Raw genomic sequence first — 12,606 nt, 5'->3', positions numbered from 1 at the left:
GATTGCGAGTGAAACAGTCAAATTTGCGAGTGATTTTTTTTTTTTAAAGTGGCGACTAGAAATTTGCATTTCTTTCACTGACAAACTTCAAAAGCTCACTACTGAGTGAAAAATATCTTTGTATTATTAAAAAAATAAATTATTAAAACAAGTTTAATAGAACAATAGACATTTTTTTTTCAGAAGGCTGTTTAAAAAAGCATCTGAAGAATTTAGAATGTTTATACCTTCAAGTATTAACATAAAATTTGTTGTATATTTAGAATTACTCATTAAAAAAAACAAAAATATTTATGATGTACATACTCGTCAGAGAATGAAGATGTCATATTCTAAAAATCATGTGGGTTTGGCTAGTAATTTTTCTATTATACTAGTAAACGAAAATATTTAGTTGTCAACTAAAGATAAAATACTTGTTTTGTCTGGAACAATTTCCATTAAAAATGGAGGGGCATGGCCAATAAATTTTAGAAATAAATATAAGTTTTTTTTTGCCACCTGAAATTAGTTAGTGGTAAGTCCAGTGCTTTTTTTTTTTTTTTTTTTTTTTTTTTTACCTATATGAAAAGAAATTTTATAACTTCTATACAGACTAAGTGAAGATATTTACAAAGAAAAATCTGTATGATGTACATACCTATGCCTAAAAGAAAATGCCATACATAAAAAAATAAAAATAAAAAAAAAACTTAAATTGATCAAGTATTTTGTGATTAATAGAATTTTTTTTTTTTTTTTTTTTTTTTTTTTTTTTTTTTACAAATCTTGCAAATTTAAATTATCACGAGTTTTAACAAAATTGATTTGTTTTTTTATGCTTTTAAAGTTAAAAATTTTATTCAATGGTAGTCATTTGCATTTTTTTTTTTTTTCAATTATATTTTACACTAGACACAATCTTTTCTATACAAAATAAATCATTAACTCTTTACACAATTTTAGAAATTTCCAAATGAAAGGTGACAAATCTAATAATGATAACCAACTCAAAATCAATAAAACCTGATCACCAGTGATTAAAACTTTGGATTTTTTCAAGACAGGCAATAAATAAGCAGGATAAAACAATCTCACCTATTTGACAACCAAAAAGGTTAAAAATACTTACAAGATTCTCCACTGCTCCAAGATGCCACAAGTTGGTCATTTGATTGGGCAGAGTCCTGGATTAGAAAAAAAAAAAAAAAGCAAGTAAATAAAAGTTATTTTATTAAGCATGTCCTACATATCTGAATTGACTGGCATCAGTGATGAGAAAGAATAAAGTCTCATTTCTATTTTTCAAGCGGCCTAATAGAGGGTGGTAATTTATAATTGACTATTTAGAGCATCCAGGTCTACTTTCTATTGCATACCGCTAATTCCTTTGTCTTGTGTTTGATTCTTCATTTATTATCTTATCCCTGGATTTAAGTCTGAGTCTGCCAGGTCTTTCAATTTTTATTTTGTTTTATAACACCATGTACCCAATATTATCTGGTCGCATATCATGCTGTCCCTTAAGAAAAACAGTAATGTTTTCCCTTCTTTCCAGTTTAGGTTGTTGAAGATGTATTGTTGGTATAAGTCTTTTTTTCCCCCTCAACAAAGTCTAAGAACTTATAAATGAAAGCATTGTAGCTATAGTTGTCTCCATCTGTGAACGACTATTACCAGATATGTGTAAGACGAGTGCACATTTAAAGTTATTGGGTTACAAGACTTTTTATGATGCCCCAAAGTATAATTAGAGTTCCTAAAACCAGATGTTGCAATTTTTTCGACATTGCCTTTCCAGAATATTTGTTGTCACCGTTTACAAAAGGTTAACATTTAATATATTGAGACAGGGTTGAAAACATGAATTAAAAGCAATCAAAGTGCTTCATGCTTTTGGCACCGGTAATGAGAAGGATGAAATCTCATTGCTATTTTTAGAATTATAGCAGTGAAAAGCTCTAGTAAATTTATAACTGACAATTTTTTTTTTTTTTTCTTTCATGGAAATTGCTCCCGACAAGGTATGAAGCCATTTATAATATAAATCTCACCTGTGTTACTTTTGACAGGTGACAAATTTTCACAAAGTCAGTATCATTTTGAAGCTTGACCCTTCGGACGACAAACATCGAAAAATTGGCCAAAAACATTAATTCTTTCACCCTCAACTGTGCACTTTTCTACAGGGAGGGGTCGATTTTTTCGCCAATATTTTCAAAAGTCATCACTACTTTTCGATTGTCTAGCCTTAATTTAAACCTACGTCATTTCCGATTTGGCGATGGGCGCAACAGCTAATGAGGCACATTTTTTTTTTTTTTTTTACACTTTCTTTTCCTCCTTTATGGTACGGGTTTGAGCCTGCCTGCATACTTATCACTTTTTGCTCAACCAACACCCTTACACACACTTCCACTTTGTCTTCGCATCATGGGTTCGAGCCTGCCTACTACAACTTTTTTTTCTTTTGCTCAACACACACACCCCCAAACACTCGGACTAGTTTGATATAAGAGGCTAAAAAAAAAAACTTCAAAGTCAAAAACTTGCTAACAATAAGTGTTAGAAGATATAGATCTTGATCTATAAAGCAGTAATTCTTCCCTCTTTGTAAGAAACATTGCTCATGGAATGTGAGGACTAAACAAAATAAGGGAAGTGAGAGTTACAAATCTGTCAAAAGTAAATCCAAGATCCACTTTCTACTTTAAATTACAATGCAGGTTCGAGTTTGTAAGAAACCATTGAAACTTGAACCAGAAATAAATCATATTTTCTCTAGTCTTCTCTTTATATCTTCATAATTTTCCAGCTCTCCCTTTATTTTTAATTGGAAAAAAAAAAAAAAAAAAAAATCATTCCTTTAAACGATGTTTTGAAAAAATATTTTTACACGCTTGTTTTCAGCAAAATCACGAACCTGAAGATTTATTAAAGAAGTTATGTAGAATTGAAATTCAATTTTATATTTTTGTTACACTTTTCAACCATTTGGAATATTGGAAATGATGAGATTCACTTACCAGAGACAGAACAGAATCTGAATGAGACGAATTTTCCAAGACAACGCTGCGGGCCAATACGTGTGCATGTTGCCGCAATCGTTCGTAGATTTCTTCACTGTAAATACTTGTAAACACAAAAATGCCTTCACCACTCCGAGAATTTCTAAAAAAAAAAAAAAAAAAGAAAATTTTAATCAGAAAACACATTTGGAGACTTAGAACTTTTTTTTCCCTTACAAATGAATCTAGATATATATAGAAAAGATAATTGAGCTCTGGCTAAAGCAGTGTTTAACCTTTTTTGACTAAAAAAAAAAAAAAACAAACAATGAAACACATGCAAATGAACAACCCACTTTTAAGATGAAAAATAGAAATGACCTGATTGGTTGGCATTCAAAATACAAAGAAAAAGCGATTTAGAAATAAATAAAAATAATTTTTCAATTTATCTCCCTTTATTGATTTTTAAACTACCTCCAACTTATATAAATCCATTCACAAATCCTGACTAAGAAAATATTAGTAACCGAACTGATGTTGACGGACAACAGATGCAGAGATTAGGTACACTGTAAGCTACATCAACAGGTCCAAGTGGGAAGACAAAAAATATAAAATTGAGTTTTATCTTATATTGTGACCAATAAAAAAAAAAAATTTTTTTTAAAAGGGGGGGGGGGTGACCGTATGTTAAAAAATTTCAAAAGTAAGGAAAAGGCTGAGAGATATTAAACTGTGATTGGCTAAGATGTGTTCAAAGGTAAAGCTATCATTGAGACACAAAGTATTCAAATTGATCGTAGGGGGACATTTTCCTTCCAAGGCTGCTTGGATGAGAATACATGAAATAACTGGTGATTCTTGCAGAATTGAATTAATATTTTTGGATATTTAAAGTTACTCATAATTAACTATTCAGCAGTAGGTAGATTCTGGCTATGAAGAAGATGACAAAACATGTTGACGGATTCAAATAAAGCATCATTGAAGGATTATCCTCCACTTTAAGTACTTTATTGTAGAACTTCCTCTGATCCGTTTTCAGAGTCTGAATAAGTTAGTTAAAATCAAATTTTAAATTTCCTTTGCACAAATAACACTCAAGATGCGAACAATAGTTCAATCAAAACAAGTAATACAAACTATCAGCCCTCATCTAAAAAATTCAGAACTTTAAAAATTCCTGTTGGAGAGAAAATTGTCTATAAAGTTGAATTTGGTTGCTTTGCTTTTGCAGCATATCAACCTTTTTTCAGGGGAGATAATTGAATGAGAGGAAAAGGAGACGAGAAAAAAAAAAAGAGGAGAAAGAAAGAAAAAAGAAAACTTTGTTCTCGAAACTAACTTTCCACTTTCAATAAGAAGCCGTCCAGCATTGAGACCAAATTTGCGAAGATGTTTTATTTTCCAAGACACCAAATAATTTGAGGGTTGATCAGCATCGAGAAGATGAATTGATTCTGGCGTCAACACCATCAGACATTCACCATGGAAATCTCCCAATTGCGTATAGGCCATCGGACACACTGGATAAACATCTGTAGAGAATACAGATTTATTATTGTAAGGAAATCAAAACAAAGTAAAACAAACAAAAAGAAAATCTTCAAAATTTGTAAGAGAGGTGAGATAGTAATGTTTTGAAAATTTGGACTAAAACTATCAATCCTCTCGCAATATTCATCATAATTCAATTGTCAATCTGTTCTCATTAACTCTTATGCTTGAGTGTTTATTTAGCCTTGATAAGTAGTCAGAATAATAGTTGGTTTTACAGCAAATCAACCTGTTTCAAGTTATTTAATACTAAATCCCCTTATATTGTAAAATTTTATGTTTCAATTTCTTAATATATTTTAAACTAGCAGGACTAGACAGCATTGTAACAATTTATTTTATCAATAATTGATTTCTTACTGTTATCACACGCAAGGTATACATACTAGCTGGATGCCTGACATTACTTGGTCATACAATATGCTTAAACATTTTAATTTATGCAGATTGCGTATGTATTATTATAGAATCAATCCTCTATTGAATATTATGAGGAATAATTTGCCCGGTGGACTAATTCGCAAATAAATAAAAATAAAAACAATTAAAAATAATGATAATGTCGTTCTTCAAATTCCGTCTGTTTACAATATTACAGCTGATATTTTGGCTTGACGATGAATGTCCTTGAAAAGTCACTTCTGATTAATGTTTAGTTTTAAAATATGCAAATGATTTGCAGCGATTTTAAATGGTACCTCTTCTTTTATCATAAATTGAACTCCGTCCCCAATAAGAAAAAATTAAAATAAAATGGTGAGGTATACCCGGGCTTGAAACAAATTAGCTTTGTGTAAAATTTGCAAAAGACAGGCTCACCCATTTTGGAAACTATGAGGAAGGAACTCTCTCTCACACACACACACTGACTTTTATAAAATAGCAGAGATATAAGTAAATTAAATAAGTTCAAATGTATTGAACTACAAAACAATATCTTTTCAAAAGTTCTCAATATATAAACATCAGAAAAACCCTACATGGATTAATCAACATTTCAATGATTTTACTTGTCTCGTCAATAAAGTGTTGAACCCCTTATGAGACTTTTTTCTGATGTTGATATAATTTCACTTTCACATAGATACAGTAGAACCCTGGGATACGGCATTAATCCGGTCCGGGGTTGGGATCGTAAGGTGAAATAGCCATATGGCAGCGCCTAAGCAAAATTTTATGCAGTACATATTAAAAATTAGTAACAAAATACAGTACAGTATATAATACACATGTATATAATCAAATAACTTTATAAATAACACCGTAACATGAAAAAACCATTGCACGAGTAGAAATAACACATTTAGTTAACTTACGCCTTCCAAGTTACAATTTTTTTTAAAATTTTAACCCTCTTAGCAGTTATTTTTACCAGCTAAAGATCCAATCGAATTTGTTTCACAGGTCCAAATCTCCTATATATCAAGTCTGTAGACTAAAAATTGACAGAGTAGTTTGGTACAGACCGTTCTTCAGACAGACAACACGTACATCAAGTCTGTTGCCAAGGTTGCTGGAAAGATGGTGGAATCCTACCGCTCCAGAAGATATCTCACTACTGATGCAATTCTCTATCTGTATAAAAGCCAAGTACGTCCAAGAATGGAATACTGTTGCCATATCTGGACAGGAGCTGCTAAAAACAGCCTATCCTGCCTTGACAGAGTATAAAATAGACTTCGTGGCTTAGTAGGGGATGCCCTTTTCTCTTCCCTGCAACCTCTCTCCCACAGAAGAGACGTTGCGAGCCTATCCTTGTTTTATCGTTATTTCCATGGCAGGGGCTCGTCTGAACTCCAATCTCTGGTCCCCCCCTCGCCAATCTTTCATGAAAAACACCCGTCTAGCTGAATCCACTGTCAAAAATTTTCCCCACTTTTTATCTGTGCCTAAATCAAGACGTAGATTCCATGAACAAAGCTTCTTTCTTAGAACTGCATGCCTGTGGAACTGTTCCGTCTGCCTGCTTCCCACTTGACTACAACCTGGATGTCTCCAAGTCCAACGTAAACAAATTCCTAATGAACCGCCCCCTTTAAGTAAACACTTCATTAAATCTCCACACTAACGTACTGTACTTGCAATAACCCTTATCCCTGAGTGGCTTCCGGGCCTTGATAAGTGGTGACCACCGTGTAAAAAAAAAAAAAAAAAAAAGACAAGATAAATATATAGATATGAAAGTTAAATCTTACTTGAAAGAAAATACACAAATTTGAAAAATAAATAAATAAAAAAAGCAAGTTTTATCAAAAAAAAAAAAAAAAAAAACTAATCTGCGATCTCTCAAATCTATAAATAAAGCATGTGTGCATGAATTAATACTTATAGAAAAAAATATTTTTATTGTATTCTTTTCCTTTATTTTTTTTTTTTTTTAATCATCAGTTTTTAAGATTTCGCCTCCTTTTTTTTGCTCATAAAAATTAAATTTGCATGATTTTTCTTTTCTTTTCTTTATTATCAGCTATTATTAAGAGTAAAAAATAAGTAGTATTGGGACGAGTTTTCAAAAGTATTATTATTGGTATCCAAAAAATTTGTGCCTATTTTCCGATGCTAAAAACGATTCTTTTAATTGTCTTTTTTATATGATTTTGTTTAAACCTAACTATTCCACTGCTGGTAGTAATAATAAAATAATAAATATTTATTTATTTTTGAACTACCAGTAAAGCTAATATCTTATAGATCATTTCTCGCAAGTGTATTTTTACGCTTGGGAAAATATCTGCATATACGTGTTTTTTACGGTAATCAAAATTCTATTGTTAAATATTTAGAGATTTATAAAGAATTGGAGTTGGAATCGGGAATTTATCGGAATTGGGGAAAATACTGGAATTGTCCCGTCACTAAAAATAAGCCTCTCTTTCTTTGTTCGTAAAAATAAATTTGCATACGTGGTTATTGAAGCAAACCGGACATATGTATATTCACTTATTATTTAGTGAATCATTAATGGTATAAATCTATGCTAGAGTCAGAGAAGCAGGAAACAGGGAGAGAATTCTAAAGTATAGCAGTCAAAGAGAAAAAGCTATTAGAATAGGTGTTTCGGCATCTAGGGACCACTACATCAAAGAAATGGTATTTTCTGCTGGGCAGGTTTGTTGGGGATAAGTACATTCAAGGATTATATGAGTCCATCAGAGCACATTCCATTAAAATACTTGTAAAACAAGCACAGGGATGCAACATTGTGGCAATGGGAAAAAGGTTGGATGTTGGTTGATAATGTAAGACTTATTAGGTAAGAGTTTATCTGAGAGTAATTATAACCAAAAGGTTACCGTGAATAATATATATATATATATATATATATATACACACACACACACACACTTGTTCAAACTCCTAACTTTAACTACAATTTTCCCCATCCATTCTCTATCTCTCAGTTGTGAAAAACGTCTGGGCAGGATCTGCTCAGCATGTCCTATCCTGTCTCGATAGAGTTTAAAACCAGCTTCGAAACCTAGTAGCTACCTCTTTCCAACAGAAGAGCCTGTCTCTGCTTTTTCATTATTTTCATGGCAAGTGCTCTTCTGAGCTCCAGTCTACAGTCCACCTCACCAGACTTTCACAAAAAAAAAAAAATCACTCAACTAGCTACAACCACTACCAACAATTTTCCCACACTCTCTATCTGTGCCTAAATCTAGACGCAGATTTCATGAACAAGTCTTTCCTAGAACTGCCCACCTGTTGAACACTGTTCCGCTGGGCAGCTTCCTGGCTGATTACAGTATGGTAACCTTCAAGTCTAATGTAAACAAGTTTTTGTTGAACCGTCCCCTCAAATAATCAAATTCTACCCAACTTACACCATTAACAATTACTACACTGCCACCTTACATTCATTAACCGTTATCCTCAAGTGGCCTTCAGGCCTTGATAAGTGGTGATACCCTTGTATAAAAAAAAAACCCTCTGTGTTTTCCAATTCGTCCTTTTCACAGCTATCACCGTCCTCATATGTCAATTAATACCATATGTATAATAATAAGCTGCTTACAAACGATAGTTTTTCCTTTCCCTTTCCTCCCTTGATTCCTTCACTGGATAGGATAAACAGAGGCGCTGTCGCTTGTGCAAGTCACGTTCTGCATTATCTTGTCATAAAACTCCCAAATTTTGGGAGAAATCTCAACAAAATTAAATAATGTTTCATATTAAATCTATTCCAGCAAAAAGAGAAAAACTTGTTTCTGTTGTTGCATAAAAACGCCTCCACTATCTTTGAAGAGGAGAAATAACTGATACAATGTCAAACACATTTTTTGATGATGAACAACAAACCTTGCTTGTTAATGGTTCCTCACAGTAACGTACAAGGCTAATAAAGAAGAATTCTACTTAAAAATTTAAAATAAAAGAAACAGGGGAAAAAAACCACTTCTTACCGTATTGGTCTGTGTCAAGGTCAGATTTAACTCTGTTATGAACGCCTGGAGAAGAGAAAAATTTTGCGACACCTCGTTTTTGCTGTTCCAGAAGGACCGCATTTAACCAATCTTCAGCATCACTTTCTGATAAAAACAAGAACAAAAAAAAAAAAAAAATGGTTTCTTTGCTTGAAATTCAAATATATTGATTTATTTTTTAAATTAGCAATTGAAAGAAAAAAAAAAAATTGTATGACTAATTTTTCATAATCACAAATTTAAATGAAAATCTTAAAATAAAATCTGCTTTTTTTTTTCACCATGGAATTTTAAATAATGAATTTGAATCTTTTTTCTTTCAAAACTTAAATATTTTACATTCTTGTTGAATTCATAGTTATTTTCTTCGATTTAAAAACAAATCTTCATTCTAAGAAAACAAAAAAAGTTAAGATAAAAAAAAATGTTTAGATTAAAAGTAGAAAAATAAAATTTTAAAAAAAGCTAGCCATTCCATTTAGCTAAAGTTGGTACATTGTACATTTGATAAAAAAAAAAATGAGATCAAAAAGAACAACTGTAACAGAATGTATAAAAAAAAATTTCACAATGTCAAAGAATTTCAGAATACATTGTGATGTTATTAATTACAATCAGGAAAATCAGAATTTCTTTAGGTATCAAAATTGGTATCTGAAGAAAGAAGCAACCTTAGAAGTTAGTGTCCCCCAATGATGCTGGGTTAAACAGAGATGAGAAGGAAAAAGATAACGAAACACCAAGACCTTACGTGTGATATGAAAAGAAACTGGAATCTTAAGATCGATATCATTCCAGTTATTATAGGAGCAACTGGACTCATGAAAAAAATTTCAAAAACTACCTGGTGAATCAAGTGCAAAAGAGATTCAAACAATTTCATTTAAAGTGATGGTCAGAATCTTAAAAAGATCTCTCAGTTGGAATACCTGAGTCAGTGAGTGAATGTCTGGCATCCGGTAGGATGCTCCATCCCCAGCTTGAACAAACTAATAAGAAAATTGTTAAAAATATAAGAAAGGGGACTGATCGACTGTTCTAAGAAAAACTATGACTGGTATATTAAAAAATAGTTTCTATAAAATAAAATGGAGTTGGGCTAAGAGAAGCATTGCTAAAATGAAAATGCAAGGAAAGAAATAAAGTTGGTGTAGAAATTGGAAAGGATAAAAGCAACAAAATTTTTTACAATTTTATGGAAAAAAACAAAACAAAAAACAATGAAAATTGGAATTTACCAAAAGTATTTAAGGAAATTTGAAACACAAAATCGATTCCCTCCAGATATAAAACATTTACCTCTTACCTTCGGTAATTATCTTAGCACAATACTTAGAATGCTTTTGTTTTTTACAAAGGGGTCACTATTTATCAAGGTCCCAGGGTCACTCGGGGATAAGGGTTAATGAGTGTACAGTAGTCAATGGGAAAATATCGTAGTAATCGTTAGTAGTGGAAATTTGGTAAATGGGATTACTGAAGGGGATGAGTCATCAAGAACTTGTTTACGTTGGACTTGAAGACAACTATACTGGTCAGCTGGAAAGCAGCGAAATGGAAGAGAGTTTCACAGGCGTGCAGTTCTAAGAAAGAAGCTTTGTTCATGGAATCTACATTTAGGTTTAGGCATGGATAAAGAGTGGGGAAAATTATTGATAGAGGTTTTAGCTAGATGAGTGTTTTTCGTGAAAGTTTGGCGAGAGGGGGGCATAGATTGGGGCTCAGATGAGCACTTGCCATGAAAATAACGATAAAGCAGAGACAGGCTTGCAACATCTCTTCTGTGGGAAAGAGGTTGCAGGGAAGAGAAAAGGGCATCATCCACTAGGCTACAAAGTCTATTTTGAACTCTGTCATGACAGGAAAAGGTCTTTCTAGCAGCTCTTGCCCAGATGTGGCAACAGTATTTTATCCTTGGACATATTTGGCTCTTATACAGGTACAGAATTGCATCAGCAGTGAGATATCTACTGGAGTGGTAGAATGATCCCACCATTTCTCCAGCAACCTTGGCAACGGTTTTGATGTACATGTTTCATTTCAGATCAAGTGAAAAGGTCAGACACAGACACTTGTCATCAAAATATGGACCCTCTCCAAGATGAGAACCATTCATTTCAATTGATGCCAGTCTGAGATCAGAGCATTGATGATGTAAAGATAGAAGCTTGGTTTCAGATGCATTAAAATTAACCAACCACATCTTTACCCTATTGTTTGCTAATAAACTGGGAGATCAGGGGTTTGGTCATCCTCGGTAGGGTCAAAGTAAAGACTAAAAAAAAAAAAAAAAACTCTACATTACACGGACGGTGCTATTGTTAGGGGCGATAACTCCAATTTCTTCTTGGTCAAATAACACGGCAAATAAATAATAAAGATTTTTTTTTTTCTGAACACAAAAATATTTGAAAACCAAAACATTTATTGTATAAAAATGTATCGATATATAATTTTAAAAACCATTTATTGTATAAAAATATATCAATATATAATTTTAAAAAACATTTATTGTATAAAAATGTATCGATATATAATTTTAAAAAACATTTATTGTATAAAAATGTATCGATATATAATTTTAAAAAACATTTATTGAAAAGTCTGCATAAGAAAATATAATTTTGATAAAACCATTTTTGAATTAAAGCAACATTTGCCCCCCCCCCCAAAAAAAAACCAAAACATTTTTTGAATTGAAGTAAAATTGTCACTGTAACAAAATATAGTTTTAAATTTTTGTGGCACCTGTTGAAGGGTTAACAATATATTATAGTTTTAATTTTTAAATTAATAAACAATTTAAATGGAGAGAAGTTTACTGAAACGCACAAAGAAAAAAAAAAATAGGAAACCATATGCAAGTCACTAAATTAGTTTGCTACGAAGAATTCGCACTAGTTCTAATAATATTTTAGGGATCATCAACTGTTTGCCATGAAAAACTGTTTTGAGGATTTAAAAATAAAACTATATTATATCATGGACCCCAGCAGCGTGGATCAAACACCACCTCCCTTAAATAAGAGCAAAATCGTTCCAAGTATTGGATAGGTTTTTGGTCCAGATTAATTTTGCTAACCTATTAATGTTAATATATATCTCGATTTCAACATATGTGGTTTAGATGATTTGTTTATAATGGTGAAGGCTTTGTGTAGAACAATCCACACTTTTTGGAATAATTGCTAATTTCATTCGTTGCAATTGATTGCCATAAATGCATGTCTCAACGAAGACCAAGAGTACATTTCTCCCAGCAATTTTAAATACCCAATCCCGGTACTAATCTGAAAATTTCTATGTCTCTGCACAATATATACAGGACCTAGTGTTCTCAAATGTTTACCCATCTAGTACTGGCCAGGCTCACTGTTGCTTAACTTTGATGATCTAATAAGAAATGTCATTATGCCACACACACACTATATATCATCCACATACAGTACTGTTTCACTGTTTCAGTGCAGCTAGACAAGCAGCTACCTCAAACAAGGATCGAAACCCGACCGCCCAACAACAGCCAGAGCTTCTAACGGCTGCTATGCAGGCAGTGAATTAATGCTTTGACATCGTCCAAAATACCTAAGCTCTTATATATAAGAGAGAGATTAAAATTCATACCAGCTGTA

At 32.2% G+C, this 12,606-nt stretch overlaps 1 protein-coding gene across 1 annotated transcript in view; it reads right to left on the bottom strand.

Annotated features, from left to right (window-relative positions):
* LOC145292704 (docking protein 4-like) overlaps positions 1-12,606 on the bottom strand; it is a 63,307-nt gene that overhangs the window by 1,320 nt on the left and 49,381 nt on the right. Inside the window, exons 3-6 of the mRNA XM_080138747.1 lie at positions 8,954-9,079; positions 4,336-4,528; positions 3,006-3,150; positions 1,112-1,166 (exon numbers count right to left, since the gene is read on the bottom strand). Of these exons, the coding sequence (XP_079994873.1) occupies positions 1,112-1,166; positions 3,006-3,150; positions 4,336-4,528; positions 8,954-9,079 (519 nt within the window). The remainder of the gene's footprint in view (positions 1-1,111; positions 1,167-3,005; positions 3,151-4,335; positions 4,529-8,953; positions 9,080-12,606) is intronic.

The sequence above is a fragment of the Euprymna scolopes genome, chromosome 2 (genome assembly GCF_053919585.1).
Source record: "Euprymna scolopes isolate OS-2025 chromosome 2, ASM5391958v1, whole genome shotgun sequence".
Lineage (NCBI taxonomy): Eukaryota > Metazoa > Mollusca > Cephalopoda > Sepiida > Sepiolidae > Euprymna > Euprymna scolopes.
This window is presented reverse-complemented; position numbering and strand designations above follow the sequence as displayed.